General features: G+C 36.3%; 5 protein-coding genes across 13 annotated transcripts in view; 3 read left to right on the top strand and 2 right to left on the bottom strand.

Moving 5' to 3' along the window:
* The first annotated feature begins 1,087 nt into the window (after positions 1-1,087).
* LOC100745557 (cationic amino acid transporter 4) lies at positions 1,088-5,053 on the top strand. Of its 4 annotated transcripts, none has more exons than XM_012393186.3 (9): positions 1,088-1,240; positions 1,371-1,535; positions 1,782-2,030; positions 2,104-2,439; positions 2,702-2,948; positions 3,044-3,443; positions 3,590-3,818; positions 3,886-4,047; positions 4,140-4,321. In XM_012393186.3, the coding sequence occupies exons 2-9, from the start codon at positions 1,394-1,396 to the stop codon at positions 4,319-4,321; spliced, it is 1,947 nt and encodes a 648-aa protein (XP_012248609.1). In that variant the 5' UTR covers positions 1,088-1,240; positions 1,371-1,393. The 4 variants fall into 4 exon arrangements, 3 of the variants coding, with proteins under 3 accessions (XP_012248609.1, XP_012248608.1, XP_033180249.1); XM_012393185.3 differs by having other exon boundaries at positions 1,092-1,240; positions 1,385-1,535; XR_004462846.1 differs by lacking the exon at positions 1,088-1,240 and adding an exon at positions 4,467-5,053 and having other exon boundaries at positions 1,394-1,535; positions 4,140-4,380.
* A 96-nt stretch (positions 5,054-5,149) lies between these two features.
* On the top strand, positions 5,150-7,650 carry LOC105681829. Its single transcript, XM_012393187.3, has 2 exons — positions 5,150-7,157; positions 7,292-7,650. Exons 1-2 carry the CDS (start codon positions 7,020-7,022, stop codon positions 7,457-7,459), a joined length of 306 nt encoding a protein of 101 aa, XP_012248610.1. The 5' UTR covers positions 5,150-7,019; the 3' UTR covers positions 7,460-7,650.
* A 297-nt stretch (positions 7,651-7,947) lies between these two features.
* On the bottom strand, positions 7,948-11,362 carry LOC100745229 (acetyl-coenzyme A transporter 1). 2 transcript variants are annotated; one of them, XM_024371888.2, is made up of 9 exons: positions 10,932-11,362; positions 10,610-10,808; positions 10,257-10,546; positions 10,020-10,174; positions 9,753-9,946; positions 9,502-9,686; positions 9,309-9,426; positions 9,006-9,221; positions 7,948-8,930 (listed from the first exon to the last, which is right to left on the bottom strand). In XM_024371888.2, the coding sequence occupies exons 2-9, from the start codon at positions 10,799-10,801 to the stop codon at positions 8,751-8,753; spliced, it is 1,530 nt and encodes a 509-aa protein (XP_024227656.1). In that variant the 5' UTR covers positions 10,802-10,808; positions 10,932-11,362; the 3' UTR covers positions 7,948-8,750. The 2 variants fall into 2 exon arrangements, with proteins under 2 accessions (XP_024227656.1, XP_003494396.1); XM_003494348.4 differs by having other exon boundaries at positions 10,610-11,361.
* Positions 11,363-11,770: 408 nt separating this feature from the next.
* Positions 11,771-16,991, top strand: part of LOC100744987 (host cell factor 2-like) — a 25,095-nt gene continuing 19,874 nt past the window's right edge. The window contains exon 1 of the mRNA XM_012393215.3: positions 11,771-11,803. The gene's annotated coding sequence lies outside the window, so the exon portion shown is untranslated. The remainder of the gene's footprint in view (positions 11,804-16,991) is intronic.
* Positions 11,852-16,991, bottom strand: part of LOC100745110 — a 26,978-nt gene continuing 21,838 nt past the window's right edge. Inside the window, exons 1-9 of one of the 5 annotated variants that reach the window (XM_033324359.1) lie at positions 16,521-16,985; positions 14,772-15,165; positions 14,045-14,684; positions 13,846-13,972; positions 13,446-13,550; positions 13,082-13,322; positions 12,710-12,895; positions 12,261-12,409; positions 11,852-12,187 (exon numbers count right to left, since the gene is read on the bottom strand). In XM_033324359.1, the coding sequence (XP_033180250.1) occupies positions 12,025-12,187; positions 12,261-12,409; positions 12,710-12,895; positions 13,082-13,322; positions 13,446-13,550; positions 13,846-13,972; positions 14,045-14,312 (1,239 nt within the window). In that variant the 5' untranslated portion in view covers positions 14,313-14,684; positions 14,772-15,165; positions 16,521-16,985 and the 3' untranslated portion in view covers positions 11,852-12,024. Of the gene's footprint in view, positions 12,188-12,260; positions 12,410-12,709; positions 12,896-13,081; positions 13,323-13,445; positions 13,551-13,845; positions 13,973-14,044; positions 15,166-16,520; positions 16,986-16,991 lie in introns of those variants that run through there. The other 4 variants (XM_012393217.3, XM_033324360.1, XM_024371890.2 and 1 more) reach the window with 4 other exon arrangements.

Genomic DNA, 16,991 nt, shown 5'->3' with positions numbered 1-16,991 from the left:
CTATTTAGTTTCATGTTACAAACTTGCCTTCGCAAACGAAAGAACACCACTCTTGATCAGCCGTATACTGTAAAAAATAAATTAATTTATTAAAAATATTTTACAATAATCAAAAATATTCATGCCAGTAGAATCGACATGTCGGATGCCAAGAGTTAATGTCAAATCTAAATAGTGTCTAGAAAATACATTACAATTATTATTACATCTTTTCTTTTCTTCTCTAAAATCATATAATAAATATTAATTATCTTTACTCTTTTCTATTTCAGATAACTACGAAAACATTTCTGTAGAACCGTACAATTAAATAGGTTCTTGTCTATGCTAATCAAACAGGATAGATCCCTAACTTTATATGTTCTTGTATATGCTAGCGTGGATCACCTTTCAGTATCGGTCGCGTGGTGCAGCACTACTCCGGAAACAACCAGGACCATAAGCATGAGCACTTCCATTTCTTCTTCGTGCATACATTTTATAACGACTCAGACGGTGCTGCTCCTATGTGGTGCATCGATATCCTGCGTTAAGTCCTTGAGCGAATGGCATTGCTCCCAGAAGAATGACTCAAAAAGGATATGATCTCTGTTATGAATAATTTAATCTATAACTGATACATTTTCTCAAAAAAAAAAACTTCGATAATATTATCTTAAAAATTTTATGCAAAGTATAATATTATGGTTAGAAAAAAGATGATGTATATCAGATATAATTTGTTCACCCTTATTTGCATATTTTATTGAGCAACATTACACAACATTGAACATTATAATGTAATTGCAATTACATTTCGTTGAAAATGCTTAGTAAAAATTGATTGTGACCTTATCGCGATCTATCGATAATTATATCATTCTATAAAGCTAAATTCAGGAAGTTTTGTAAGTAAATAAATTAGCGGCTGAGAAATAGAATCAAAAGAAAATCAATTTTCCGAATGCTGATTAAAAATGCGACTGCAGGAACACGATAGAATGGCTTTTTTAAAAGCATGCTTATTGTCATGAAAATGTTGATTAAAAGATTCTCTTCATTCATACTCTGACGGCTGAGTGACATAAATAGTTCTATCACAGCTGAATCGATCGAATATCCGAGCCTGCGTGTTAACAGAGGCGCCATGCGACTTCGTAGATTTCAGCGTCCGTCGTAAGATCGTGTTCGTCGCAGTTGAGATTCTGTCACAACGAGTCAAGCATCGAAAAATTCCGCATACGAACATAGTCAATTCCACGTAAGTACAGAAATCATTTATGAAGTCTATGGTTTAGCGGAATGGCAATGCGTTTGTTAAACAAACATTTGCTTTCAAGTACTTCTTATCAGTATGATACATATACAGATACAGTATGATGTTGTAATAGGAATCTGTTTAAAAGAAATCAGAATGCCATCGGTTCGCCGAATGATCCTCGGGCACGTTATGTCCGGTCTGTGTTCCAAAATGAATCGCACGAAAAAGCTCCAAGGTGATTTACTGGAAACTCCAATGAAAAGATGTCTTTCCACGTTCGATATTACGTTGCTTGGTAAGTATGCTCTTTCCGCTATTTTAATCGTAAGAACATGCACGACCACCTCGCGCGATATCACGTACTCGTGGGCGATAAAGTAGTTTCAAAACCGGAAAAATGTTAATTGCATACGCGCGATATAACGTTGCAAACCGACGAGACGTTTATGCCTGTTATTGTCAGAATGAACAATTCTCGCGCAACTTTATGGTCTCTTTGTGTTCATGTTTACGTATGTAAATACGTGAATTTATTTTTCAGGTGTTGGTCATATGGTTGGCGCTGGTATCTACGTTTTGACAGGAACGGTGGCTCATGACACAGCCGGTCCAGGCGTAATCCTCAGCTTTCTGCTCGCTGGTATAGCTTCTTTGTTAGCTGCGTTATGTTACGCTGAATTTGGTGCAAGAATTCCAAAAGCTGGCAGCGCGTACGTTTACACCTACATCTCCGTCGGCGAATTCTGGGCTTTCGTAATTGGATGGAACATCATATTAGAGCATATGATCGGTAAAGTTATTTGTTCTCGATTACGGTCTATTCTGTCTCATAAATTTCACGGAATTTTTATGCTCGGGAATAGGTGCGGCGTCCGTGGCCAGGGCATGGAGCGGATACGTTGATTCTCTAGCAGGAGGAGCAATCAGCAATTACACCCGCCGAATAATGCACGGGTACACAATGGGGGAGCCACTTGGAACTATACCAGATTTTTTAGCCGCTGGATTATGCCTAGCTTACGCGATGTTGTTAGCATTGGGTGTTAAATGTTCGGCAACGGTTAATTCTTTGCTCACTATCGTAAATTTAGGCGTGATGGGGTTGGTAATCGGTCTGGGGATATATTATGCGAAACTTTCTAATTGGAGCTGTGAGAATGGAGGATTCTTGCCGTACGGATTCAGCGGTGTATTAGCAGGTATTTTTGGACCTATACATGGAGGGAAAATCGTATAGTACTAGCCATTCTATATCTTCTTTACTATAATATGGATTGGTACAATTTAAATATTTAAACAATTATTTGTAGTATAAATGAAACTTGATAAAAATAGGAAGCAACTAATATCATTCAACGTTAATATTTATCTTTGCTCTGTACTGGACAACTTTCCTTCATACATGTTCATTTCCAATAAATTCTATTCTTCTATTCTAATACGTTTCCTATACACGAACAGGTGCCGCAACATGTTTCTACGCTTTCGTTGGCTTCGATTCTATAGCTACCTCTGGCGAAGAAGCGCGCGATCCTGGGTACAGTATACCACGAGCAACGCTATTTTCCATGGCAATCGTAACCATCGGGTACGTGATGGTCGGCGCCGCTTTAACTTTAGTCGTGCCGTATTGGAACATCAATCCAACAGCAGCGCTTCCCGAGGCTTTCTCATCGAGAGGAATACCATGGGCGAAATACGCGATAAGGTGAGAAAATCGTCGAACGATTCTTACCTAAAATTCGAAGCAAGAAACACCTTTGTTCGAATAATTTCTCCGTGTACAATTTTCACGCGCAACAGTGTCGGGGCTTTGTGCGGAATGACGACGACTCTCTTCGGATCCCTGTTTTCATTGCCACGGACAATGTACGCCATGGCGAACGATGGTCTACTCTTTGGCTTTCTGGGCCACGTTAGCGAGCGCACTCAAGTTCCGGTACTCAACTTGGCTATCAGCGGCTCTGTCAGTGCCTTAATCGCCTTGCTCTTCGACCTTCAACATTTAGTTGAATTTATGTCTATCGGTACTTTCTTGGCCTATACCATCGTTTCAGCGAGCGTAATTATCTTGAGATATCGCCCTGAGAAAGTTACGCCGCTGCCATCGAACGCTGGTACACCGAGCAGTTTGACATCGCCTCCTACCGAGGGTGCGGATTCCAACAGCGATTGTAACAGCGTCACGTCCGCCGAATCCGAGGTAAAGAAAGAAGAGAGAAGGAACCGAGCATTTATAACTGTTCCAACTAGACTGTGCAAATTGATGTTCTTACGGACTAAAAGAATACAAAGAAAATCTAGTCTTCCTATCTATCCTTTTCTTTATAATTTTTACGTTCGTTATAGCTCTTAGATCTGAGCGAGGGCACTGGCAAACTTACGTCACGTTACGTTTGGCTGGTGAATTTCCTGGGTAACTGCAAACCTGGAGATGCGGTCACTGGTTCCGTAATGATTTATACGGCAGGTTGCATTTCTTTGTGTTATCTGTTAATACTGATATCTCAAACGTATTTTGCACCCGACTGGTGGGACTACTTCGTTCTGACAAACGTTGTTACATTATTGATTGGCAGTAAGTTTCAAAATTTTCACTCCATGTCACGCATTTGTTCTCTAACTAATCGAGGTCTTAATCGTAGGTCTTATCGTTATCTCTGCGCACCAACAAAGTCCACCTACTGGTAAATTCCGCGTACCTATGGTACCTATAGTACCAGCTCTGAGTATCTTATTCAACGTTGGACTAATGTTTCACTTGTCGCTTTTAACGTGGCTACGATTTCTTGTGTGGATGATAGTCGGTAGGTTGATATGCCAAAGTTGCATACAAGTCAATAGTATCGTGAATACTGTTTCACAATAATATCGCACGCTCGTTATACCTTTGTTGCAGGAATGTTAATATACTTCCTGTATGGGATTCACTACAGTAAAGAAGCAGCGGGTCCAAATTCGTACTCGATCTTAATGGCGACTTCGGAAGCTGGTCGGGGTGCGAAATGGGGAGCGACGTTACGGGTTAATCAGAAAAGCGATAAAGTTCCGATCTTAAACGAGGAAGATTTCGTACATTAGAAGCATAGAGTTTTTAGAGAGCCAGAACTGTGTAAAAATTATGCCAATCAACGCTGAATGTAAGTAAATTATAATACTTAGGGAATTGGAAAAATGTTACAGAATCTGACCATTGTTTTCTTACATATACCTCAATTTGAATTAGAGATTAGAGTGTCTGAGGGATCTTTGTACATACCAATGTTATGTAAAACGCTAAGCCGAATTGTATCCCTTTCAAGTCATTTTGTCTTTAAGAATTAAGCAACTGGATGCTGGAAGGATTTCAATGTAGGCAAGACTGTGCTTTTTTAGTAATTTATCTCGATTAATTTCGTCGATCGATTATGTCGTACCTTATTTGTATATCGCAATTTAGTTGAAAGTATTTCAATCCCTATATTTTATTATATTTAATTATATTTTATCGCGCACAATTTTATGGTATATACAGTCCTTTTATATTTTACAGATATATATTAATTCTCGTTGCGCATACAAAATTTCATCGTATGCTGATTGTACATTAAAACGTTTAGTTGCGTGTTTATACGGATGCACAAAAAAACAAAGTGTATCTAACGATATAGTACAATAGTAAAATTCAGTCGACTCTGAGAGAAGAGAAGGTATCATATTCTTAGTACAAATTTGATTTCTAGAAACCCATCGTCTGGTCCAGAAGAATAATAAGATATTCGGAACATTTATAAATTTGATGTTGCAATCAAAAAAAAAAAAAAAAAAAAAAAAAAAAAAAAAAAAAAAAAAAAAAAAAAAAAAAAAAAAAAAAAAAAAAAAAAAAAAAAAAAAAAAAAAAAAAAAAAAAAAAAAAAAAAAAAAAAAAAAANNCTTTAGGAAAAAATTTCCGGAATTTCTTATTTACATGATTATAAAGAAATGCATAATAAAAAGGAGCTACTTTCTAATACTTCTCTTCCTTGTAATGCTTATGTTAATAATAACGAGGTTCGAGTTTTTTTTAAAAAAAAAAAAAAAAAAAAAAAAAAAAAAAAAGAAAACAAAAAAAAGTTAAGATGTGCAGAGAGAGGGAGAATGTATTTTTGGAGACCAGATTTTGGAAAGGCATGCAGAACAATTGTCTATTTGAGCAAATTTGAATGTTCTGCTGCAAGGATCGAAACATGGTGCCTTGGGAACGGATAGACTAATTATACAGTAAGATATACGAATCTAAAAAAGCATGACAATAGATTCAGCTATTATATGGCGGGCATTAATTTTAAGATTATCTGTACACGGATTTGCTAAGCTCGTGGATTGCTCTATTGAATTTTGAAACTGCTCCCCTGAGGAAATAGAAAATATGACTATTTATCATGCCCTTTTCTCTTTGTAGTCTTCATTTATAATTTGTCTTCATTAAAAATCGATGTGTTCTACTTGTTCCACTTGTTCCATAGTATAAAACGTTTCTAGGGTTGACCGTTCCTAGTCCACCAATTTATTCACGACCTCTTACGTTCAAAAGTATTTAATGCATGTTTGACGTAAAACAAACGTCGATTAATACGGTATCTCGAATTATTTCTTCCCGTATAATTTAAATAATTAATGGCGTATGTTATTTTGACAGTCCTCCGCTCAGCAGATCCAACAAGGATCGACTACCATAGCAGATAATATAATCGATGTTACATAAGAAAGTATATACTATTGATATCTTAAAGATTACTACCGTCAAAGTGACGTAGATGTTATATAGATGAAAAATATCCTAGCAAATACCATAATATCACGTCTTAAATAAGATTTAAGGTGAACGTTTATTTACGAAGAATACATCGCTTCAGGATTACGCGAGTAACTTGCAAGGAATGCAAGTATTTGCAGACGCTTAGAAATGTTTCAAATAAGCCAAGTTATCTAAGCCAAGTTATTATACAAGAAAGTAAATATGTAGTAGGATTCATCCTTAGAATATTATGATGCAGCAAACTTTTACATGATATTTGAAACATTTCTTTCTGCCTTGAATATCTGCGAAGATTTTCGAAAACGATTCACCTTTAAAGTAGAGAGTATACATATAACGAAGAGAATATTCAATTAAAACGTTACATAGAAATTTTCTGCGAGACAAACGCCCAATATTGTATCGCAAACTGCAAGGACAACTACAATGTACGCGCAATTATCGACGCATACTGTACAGCAAACTGATTATCGGTGATTGCGTGAACACACACAAAAACAACAGCCACGAGGAAAAGATTGTAAAAATATATGTGGAATTAAAATCTAGTTAGCCGTGCAACCATACTGCACTATACGTGGTTATCAAGCTCGTGTAACCGTGCATAAGAATGGTACCAAAAATTATTGTCAATGTTATGTACTATATTTGTCTTCTAATATAAAATATTTGTCATCGAAAAGTCAGATTTTCTCCAATGGCAATTAATTCTTTAAACTTCATTTTACACCATCAGCGTATCGTTTCAAGGTACACGAACACAAAATGAACCATGTGTTTATTCTTCGAGCGATATCTTTGACAACATTTCCTAGAAACAGGCGATTTTAAAGTACTTCAAATTTGATGTATCGACGTTTGATTAAACCTCCATGAGCCATTAATAATGCAGCCTGGCAGAGATTTACGAGCAAACATGGAAGTATTAACCTATATAAAAAGGTGAACCTTACACTTGAAAGCTTTAGAAGGAATTTTGAAGTCAAAGTAGAAACGTGCAACATGTTTATCAAGTTGATTCTGATCGCCACGTTCGTTAACTTCGTTTGTGTACGGAGTATCGAAAATGAAGTTCAACATTTATCGTTGTTCGTTGAGTCTCATCCCGGCACCATTATGGATACTGAATCGACTAAAACCGTAAATATCTTGCTATGTTTCTTGTATAATTTTCCCAGAGAAAATTACATTCGGAAAGATCTATTTTTACATAGCGTTAACGAACCTCTTTTTAACGGTACAAATTAAAATTAACGCAACGATATAAATCGCAGGGAGACGAGCACGTTCTTGAATTGCCTACAACATACACATCCTCGTTAACTGTGCCAACAGTTGCGAATCACGAGTCGATACACTCGGAATCGGCGCATCTCAAGAAAAGAGCAACAAATATCAAGGAAGACCATCGAACCGATTTACGACCTGGATGTTGTGGATAAGCGATTAAGTGAACCACCTTTCACCGACCACCGATCCTGTCCCGTAAATATCTGCTTTTAAAAAATATTTACGTGCAAATGCTAGATAGTACTTAAATGCATACTACGAATACCGTTTTATCTCTTCAGTTCCTTTCACGATGTGATAGCATATAAAATAAAAAAATGGCTATCAAGCCGCAGAAAGATAACTCTTTTTCTATCATCCCTATTTGCACTATCACATTAAATTCTACGCGATGAATTAAAAAAATATGGATATGGTAAAAGCAGAGTAAAGGTAGAATACTTTGTATGGAAAACTTTTATTAACATTATGTATTCGCACATAATAAATTACAACACCCGTTCGCAAACGGTCGCAAATTTTATCGTTAAGTTATCCAAACCCAATCGAAAGTACAGATATGTAGTAAAACAATGCAATATATTGCAACATTACATCGTAATTAAAATCACCAATCTTCATGGAAGGATGAAGACATAAATAGAAAAAGACACAGTTTTATTTTTTTGGCATATCACTAGGTATAAACGACATGCTACAACCAAAATCATCAGTGCTCTATTTAAATAATTGTACAATGAATGCAGTACTTGTTCGATGTTGTTATTGTGCTAATATATGAAATAATGTTATAAAAATTATTCATATAAAATTAGGTATCAAATCTTCGACAAATACCGCTTATTATTTGTTACATTAAAAAAAATTAAACAAATAAGAACACGAAACAAAAAATATTGTGAAACTAGAAAACAATTCAGTTCATGTTGCGTTGATCAAATTGGAACACTTGGTGGACGTGTAAAAAATCACCCGAGCACGCAACCGATACGCGATCAACACACGCGTATTTACTTTGTACAATTTCTAGAGATGTACGAGAACCCAAAAATATCGAATCGAGTTGGGTTCCCGAAAGTATCTCATAATTCGGTACTGTCAGAATACCTGAGAATTTCGAAATTCTCGAAAATTTAAAAATTATATAGAGTAGAATACGAAGTAAAAATAATAACGAAATATATCATAAATATAAAATTTTATTATAGAATATTATAATTTACTATATAATTTTATAATTCTCGAAAATCCTGATTTTTTCAAGAATCCCGAAATTTTCAGGAATCCCGACAGTCTCGAATTACGGATACTTTTGGAATGCGACTCTTCTCGACTCGTCCCGAGCATCGGGTTTCCGATATGTTCGAATTTTCGCACACTTCTAACAATTTTGTAATAATTGCAGGTACCGTATTAGCAAACTGCAACACAAATTCAATACTGTTATCTGTTCTGCTTCGAAAGAATAATTTTCCAAGCAGACATCGGTCTTGTTTGTAACAGATCTATTTTCCGTCGACCCCATCTGAGCCAAGCAAATCCTATAATTAAGCACAAGATACTCTCTATGTAATATCCATCAAATTGCATATTACAAGCACCATTATGCGTGTCCATGCAGAGCTGAAAACGAAAAAATTTTGTTTTCAAAAGCACCTTTTAAACAATTATCTATAAGCCGAAACAACAGACACCAACCTCCCTTTCCGAAATTGTGCTACAGTCATTTGAGGGATCGGTGCTGCATTGTCGATACGTTAATGGATCAACGAACCAAAGAGCTGCCGTTGCTGGCCAATTAGCTCCGAGATTACTTAATGTATTTAGTAATGTCATGTAAGTACCACCAACAGCTGGATCGCTAATCTTTGCAAAAAATGCCATCGATGCCACGAACATACTACTTGTGAAAACCTGTGACAAGCGAAGATGATATATATGTTTTTGTAATCACTTACCATCATTAATCAAATTATGGTTCGTGTCGTGTCGATATCTCACCTGGTGTATCAAATATAGAGCAATTAAAACTATGAAGTAATAGGCTGGAACATGTCCCCCTGTTACGATATATGGTGTCACATATACCAAAACTGCTGCTACTAATCCAAAAGCCAGTCTAGAGAATCAATTACAAATATTTATTATATGCCTATTTGGAATATTCTATTTTATACATTTGTCTTCTAATCACCTATAAGGCATTGCCATTATGTATACATCCATGGGCCTTGGACCTACTGTATACTTTGATATTGCTAATGGTAACAGTATTTGTAATGGAATCATAGGCACAGCCATAAGAGCAAACTTTTCTTTTGGTATACCAGCTTCTACTAGCTTCAAACCTGTTACAGCATCACAAGCAGAAAACCCTATCTGCAATTGATGCAGAATTAAATTATTATTACTAATATAAATGTGAATTTTATTATATTTACTGACCTTAGCCGTTAACAAAAATATAATGATTGTTTTTATAGATGGTAATTTGACGATATTCCAAAGTAATTTGTATGCATGTTTGATATCTGTATTCAATTCTTCGTCTTTATGCATTTTCTCTGAATCTTCATGTTTAAACAAGGCAAGTAAAGTGGTAATAATTATAAATACCCATCCCCAGAAATAAAGAAAATCTATAAAAGTGAATAGTAAATCACAATTGTGCCTATGTCAACTTTTTAAATATTAATGCTCAAATTACTTTACCGGGCAGAGTCAAAATGCCTTCGTTGGAAGGTGTAGATCTTAAATAACTGTTACAAAATTCAGGGGATTCTAATGCCATAAAAAGTACATAACCAATAAAATATCCAGCAGTTTGTCCTACACTGTTGCAAGTTGATGCATATCCCACGTTACATCTAAATATATAAAACAGAAATGTAGACTTATTAAAACTACTATTAACTCATTTAGTTTTACGATTACAAATTATATCTATACCTTTTTAACATGGTCAGTGCCCATCCATCAACTACAATATCTTGAGTTGCAGCCAAAACATTTAGTACAAAAAATATTACAGTCAACATTTCTATGTTTGGTTTTATTGTTTTACTACCCAACCATTGATTTACATGGCTGGATAATAGCAGCATGAAAAATCCCATCAAATATTGAGTTGGAATTAGCCACGTTTTCCTTCTTCCAAATCTTTGTGAAAACACGGAGTCTACTATGGGTGCCCAAAACAGTTTCAAAGAAAAGGGCCATTGCACAAAACTAAATTCAGCCTGAAAGTACAACAACATTTGTATATTATTTGAAGCAATTCCAATATAAATCTAGGAAGTTACCTGCTGACGATATGACACATCTCTGTTCTGAAGTAACATGGGTATAGAACCACATAACCCCAATGGTATTCCTTGTAACAGATATAAAAATAAAAGAATAGCTATATTCTTTTCGTCACCTCGTACATCCGAACGTTCGTGGACATGCTTCGACTCGTGGATCCCATCTTCCACGTTGTCATCCTTATTCATTTTCCTTCTAGTACCCATGAAGAACGATATGAGAGATCAACAACAATCTCATGCACCTTACTTTTTTAATCTCCGCGGTAATCGATGATCTTTTTATGCGAGCGTCGACTCTCTAATTTTTAACGCTTACTTTTAACAACGTTATCAAGCATCCCATGGATTATGCGATAATTATCGATATATTGTTCCAAAATGCTCCAACGTAGATCTTCCGATCAAATGACATACAAACATTTCTGAACGAGAGAGTCACTCACACAATAACAAAATGAATTATTTATCTTATGACAGTTGTATCACTATTGACGTAGTCATTGCCGATATAACCTTAACTTTACATATATAAAACGATATTACACTTGTACGAGGAATTGACAGACGAGGTTCTAGTAAAAAATAAGTATTCCCAAGTATTTTACATTTATATTACGAGCAACAGCAGCTGAATAGTAATGAACTCAAATTGTTTCGTTTTTATCAAAATTGTTCAGCTGAGAATCATATACAAAAGTTCGCAGCAACTCGTAAATGCCACGTTGTTTCTCATTAAGGACACGTCAGTTATATTCTGTCTTCTTCAATCTTAAAGCCACGTGTGAAACCTTTATTGCTAAAACTAACGACTTGATAGAAGAGCAAATGTATATACACTGGGTAAATACATATGTGCGAATCGTCAATTCATTGCAATGCTTCTATAGAAACCCGCCTTTTACTGAGACCGATATTTCTAGGTATAACAGTAAATTACTAACGGGATTAGAATACTGTTATTTAAGAAAATAACGTTATTTAAGAGATTCAAGAAATTATGTAATATTATGTGTGCCCTCAAACAATAACTTATTAGCTATGGAAATTATATAACAGAGTATTGTCAATCGTATTTGGCGGGGATAACTACGCGCATGAATGGCACCCCACTATTATACACAACACGTGTTACGTGATTCCATTCGCAGAATTTAGTCACAGTTGCCTGCGGGCCGTCAAGAAGTTGAGGTATTGTTTCGTTTTTATTTTCTAAGTTATCAAACATGCATACGTATGTATATTTTGTGTTATATTAGTTTTATTCCTGTATTTTCATACGGTTTCTCCGTTTCCATGAGAAATGAGTATAATAATGATAGTGTTTCGTATCAGCGCAAAATTTTACGCCTTTATTTTTTTGTCGGTTTTTATATTTAGAAGAATATCCAGTTACAATTCTTTGACAAATTCTATAGTTTAAGAACAGATAGATTCTTGCTTGTTTTAATTTGTACAAGAGTACAAGTAAATGCGTTGCAATTGTCTCCATTCACGGCAACAATGGTTGCCGCTCTTACTAATCTTCTAATGCGCATATTCACAAGTTCATCGTCGTGTACATTGTTTAGAAGCCTGTAATAATATTAAAACTTACGGAATTTTTTCTATAGCTTACTGTAACAATAAAAAACAGAAATATATATACAAATTCTTAAGACGATGTTCCAATGCTGATATTTCTTTGAAAAAGTTAGCGTCCTTCTTACGATTGATCCAGTAATTCTTTTGAATCTCGCACGTAACTCTAGCTACACACGTCGGTGAGAGAGATACTTTGTTTCCATCTTCATCATTCTACTTAACGATAACATAGTATGATATATTAAAATGGAACGCGTAATTAGAATTAATGAATGAGAAATTACAATAGAAATACTGTCTAACTATGGAGAATGGTAGTAAAAGTAAAAAAGCATAATTTAACAAACTTCCATCAAGGTTTCATTTTTCTACTCACATTCTATGAAAATATACATGTATACTAACATCTGCAGTCTATTTATATCGATTTGCTGCGAATTGGTTCTTCAGAACCAATAGGTACACTCTTTCTCAATAGTTGGACAGAATATCGTTCAAATACGACTAAACAACCTTGGTAACGTTACTTTTCAAGTTTGTTAAAATGTAATTCATATAATCATTTCTGTCTTTGATGGACAAACTCGATCGTTTCTTTCTGCCTGATACAACTCCGAGCGGAAGAAGAACAGGATTCGTTGCTAAAGCGGCGGCTGCACCAATTAACGCAACACCTGCCAATGCCTTTAAAGCGACGGCCTAATGCAAATAATAGCAATCAATAATCCGCTAAAACGTATGGTGAAAATGCGGTCTTGAAAGAATTGAAGCGGATTGACGACACTATTGTCAAACTGTATCAACAATTTTATCGTCAGTACTGTTGAACGTGTGCAGGCCTCTTTAAAATCAGATCTCGATTCGTCTCTAAAATTCAACCATTACCTTCTGCGCGTTAATATTCGGATGGGGAGGAGGATGTCCATCTGGACGATTTGGCTCCACAGATCCGAATTCATCGCCATTAGCGAAGGTCCCTGAAATTCCATAATCACCTCCGTAACCAGTTGGTCGATTAAAGCTATATCCTCCGAAACCACTGCCAGCATAACCATATCCTCCGCCGGAATCATAACTACCAGGTTTGCGTGAACCTTCGCTCCCATAACTCGGTCGTGGACCAAATCTAATAATAATCGTATGAGATTAAATTAAAAGTTAAAAAAGAGATAATCTACAATTATTTTTCAAATATTTTATTTAAACGAAAAAATGACGTTTCATAGGCATCAATCTAATGACTGCTTACCTATCTCCTGTATGACTTCCTTCGTAAAACGCAGTTCCAGCGTAACTTCCACTTCCGGGTCTTCCGCTTAAACCTGGTGACGGTCCGTGAGTTTGCCAGCCGTATCTGCGTATGTATTATGTTTTTGATAGAAACCGTAAATTAATCACACGATACTTTACCAAGATTGGGTTACCTTTTGCTTAAAGCAGAAATAATAAACAGTAGACTACATAACTGCACCAAAATAAAATAGATATGAAAATAATTCATTTTCCACAATACATTATCATTCAGATAATGCCATTCGAAGTAAAGTAACAAAGCAAAAGTTTTATTCGAATAATTATTCGAACTCGAATTTTATTCGATTACTTAATTGTGCCCAATCCTGCATTGTAATACTAATTTAAAGAATCACCTATCAGTGGGTAAACGTTCAGCAAATTTAGTTTGATATCGACCGTTGTCCACAGGGGTCCTACTGTGATACGAATCAGGTCGCGTTGACGAATTGGAACCGTATCTGGATCCGCAGCAACTGAAACTTGCACGTTTCAATTCATCGTGATGTGAACGTTTCAAAAATGTAAAGATTTTTATTGCAGTACTTCACTTATCTCTTGAATCGGATTTCAATCGCTGATTAATAATCGTTCGTGAATATTTATCCAAATTCTTCTGTTCATGTTGCGCGTTATCAGACACTACGCTATACAGATATGGCGTCTTGGAAGAATTTTTAGCGCGTACGACGTCCGTCAACAGTTTATCTTTCGTGAGCTGTTTCTTAACGAATTCAGGAGCCGCGGCGAATTCATTATTGTCCGCGAGCGCACAGCAAAGAAAGCTAGTCGTTAGCAGAGCGCAAATGAGTCGTTGCGACATCTTAATAAAAAATCTACTTAGGTAACAATTCGCTGCGAGATAGTAAAATTTCTAGATATGTTTTAACGTAAAGACTGGGGAAACAAAAGTGCTTCTTTTCCACGAGTTTCACCTCTTTATATAGTGGCCACGCATGGAATATTGTCGCGCGTTTGTCCTTCAGGACTGGCGGCTCTCTTTCTAAGCTTTCCTTGCATCGTCGTTTCAATTGGGAAAATTATTCGATAAAAAATACATTGGTTATAGTTGATAAAAATTCTTATTTTAATAAGAATTTTTTTCTTTAACTTTCATATTTGCATTCTATTTTCATTTATACTTCGTATTCGTATTATCTTCGATAGAAAAAATTTGTGTGTTTAGTTTTAGTCTCTGTAAATCACGAAGCATGACCAAGAGATGTGTACGAGCATGCCGGTGAAAATATAAGTGTCACGAGTGAGCCAACAATATCCTTACCGTCACGCTAAGGGTTTAATTAACGTCCATTTGTTACTACAGTTTTAAGTGAAATTTCACATTCTGATAGAACAAGGAACAACAGGTCAAATCTTGAAAGCGATAGACACTCGCATCTATCGCTTTCACATTAGCGCTGGATCGTGTTTGCGTTCTTGCTAATGCGCTCTTTAATTGCATGTACATAGTTTGGTTGATATTATCATTATTTTCTTGAAAGTTCAGGAAGCGTACACATTAGTCTTCTTTTTACTTTCCCATGCATAAAAGGAATTGCATTTATTTTCATCGTACAGACCAAATTGGCAATTTTCTTCGTTCTCTTTATTTGGAACTTTTCAATGATTTTTCCCACAACTTTCGACAACGTCATGCATCAATACATTCGCTGGTACTGAAATACAAAGACAGATTGACTTGATCCTCATTGAGGAAATTTTAGATAAATTAGATAAGAAAGTGAGGTGACTTGGTTACGAATCCGATCTGTTGGAAGGGACCTTGTATGAAATATTCTATCGTGTACGATCGTCGATGAATCGAAATTTCGTCCTTTTAATATAATCGGCGTTACAAAGCACAATGGAGCAATCTGTTCCGCCTAGATATTTTTTGTGTCGGTGATTGTCGATCTTAGTAAATGTATCCCCTTACAACATAGTGCGAAATTTGTCTGTCCATTGTGCGTGAACCACTTGCAAGGTTGAAGAGAAGAAAACGCGGGTTTTAAAAATATGACGAAAGAAAGCAGTTAGAATCACCTAATTTACAAGGGAAAAGATCCGAGAGGTCAAAGAGCGTAATATGGGGGCAATCTTGTTATTTTGATTGCAACTGACGAGCTTTCTGGGGAAAAGTAGAATGGCGAATCGAGGAAATTGCGTTGAAAATTCTAACAATAACGAAAAGAACTGTGTATAAGAAAAACGAAGAAAATAAGGAAGAATTTCATAATAATTCAATCATTTAACTAAAAAATACTCGAAAATACTTGAACACTTAAATTCGATAATTGTCTGGCTGAGAGAATCAGAATAGTATACGTCAGTTCGCTGATAGTTCTTATAATATTGTATTCTACGTTTATATATTTGCGTTTATAATCATGTTACAACTGTTTTTCGTACTTCTATAAATTATTCCTTCTAACAGCTCAAATTCTCCAAACTTTGACTTAACGTCACTGTGATTTTCAGCCAGTTGCGAGGCTACCAATGCTACTGTGACTCTGTGCACAGGTTCGTCATGGATCTGCGCGTATCACCTCTTCCCAGAATACAGCTCGATTTACTTAAAATCGAAAGACAAACGATGGCTTTTAGAGAAAGAGATCCGCTACTCGTGGCGAGATAGAAAAGCTAGCAGAGAAAAGATTTCTGGTCTATGCAAAGGGAGTGAAGAGCGGGCAGAGACATTACGGAGCTAATTTGGAGAAGAAAAAAAGGGGGAAAGGTCGTGGATGGAGCGGGATGATTCGTTGCACGAACGAGGAGGAAGAGAGAAAAGAAAGTGGAGAAAGAGGAGGTAGAGCAGGGTCGGCGGGGTGACAGGAGAAGACACGACGAGTAACAAGAGATCGTGGAATGGAGCAAGAGTGGAGTAATCAATACGCATTCACACGCGGTGGCTAGCATCCCGTTTCCATGGAGACCGACGCTGGCGCATGTGCAATTTAACCAACCAACCTCATATCGTCATAGAAATTTATTCAGACACAATTCTACCCCTGTACAGCGCGGAGCTACTAACCAACAATCTTCGAATCTCCTTAAATCATCCCTACGATACATATTATAATCCACGTGCATCTATGTACGCTTGCACTAAAAACAAAATGTACAGCGATCCGAATGTTCGCCAATTTGAATCTTCTTCGACTATAGTTTCCAGCGAAACGTATCGGCGTTCGTTAGGGCGACGTGCACAACCTTGAGAAGTCTGAGTTGAACACCGTGCGAATAGAATTTTCTTATTTATTCCCGTATTACAACACCCACAAGCAGGAAACAAATTTCGCTCCTCTTTTTGGTAGAGACTTTAAGAAGGCAGGTGATACTGTACGACTGTCCTCTTGATGACGCTCATGCTTGTGTATCGTTGCCACCGTGGAATACAGTAAAAGCGTTCGACACTCGGATGTTCACCCCCTGGCCGAGTCAGAGGGGATGGAAGCGTTGGAGTTTGCGGGTAACAGGGGGTGGTTTTCCTATAGGCGCCTGC

This window comes from Bombus impatiens, unplaced genomic scaffold (genome assembly GCF_000188095.3).
Source record: "Bombus impatiens unplaced genomic scaffold, BIMP_2.2 scf_2222, whole genome shotgun sequence".
NCBI lineage: Eukaryota > Metazoa > Arthropoda > Insecta > Hymenoptera > Apidae > Bombus > Bombus impatiens.
Note: the sequence above shows the minus strand (reverse complement) of the source record. Positions and strands in the feature narration are given on the sequence as shown.

Excerpts from the sequence above, each read along its gene's own strand:
- LOC100745557 (XM_033324358.1), top strand. The coding sequence starts at position 1,394 with ATGCCATCGGTTCGCCGAATGATCCTCGGGCACGTTATGTCCGGTCTG. Across the intron at positions 2,949-3,043 it reads TGGGCGAAATACGCGATAAG|TGTCGGGGCTTTGTGCGGAA; the intron begins GTGAGAAAATCG and ends CACGCGCAACAG. Across the intron at positions 3,444-3,589 it reads TCACGTCCGCCGAATCCGAG|CTCTTAGATCTGAGCGAGGG; the intron begins GTAAAGAAAGAA and ends CGTTCGTTATAG.
- LOC105681829 (XM_012393187.3), top strand. The coding sequence starts at position 7,020 with ATGTTTATCAAGTTGATTCTGATCGCCACGTTCGTTAACTTCGTTTGT. Across the intron at positions 7,158-7,291 it reads ATACTGAATCGACTAAAACC|GGAGACGAGCACGTTCTTGA; the intron begins GTAAATATCTTG and ends TATAAATCGCAG.
- LOC100745229 (XM_003494348.4), bottom strand. The coding sequence starts at position 10,819 with ATGGGTACTAGAAGGAAAATGAATAAGGATGACAACGTGGAAGATGGG. Across the intron at positions 10,547-10,609 it reads ATGTGTCATATCGTCAGCAG|GCTGAATTTAGTTTTGTGCA; the intron begins GTAACTTCCTAG and ends TTGTACTTTCAG. Across the intron at positions 9,222-9,308 it reads CTCTATATTTGATACACCAG|GTTTTCACAAGTAGTATGTT; the intron begins GTGAGATATCGA and ends CGCTTGTCACAG.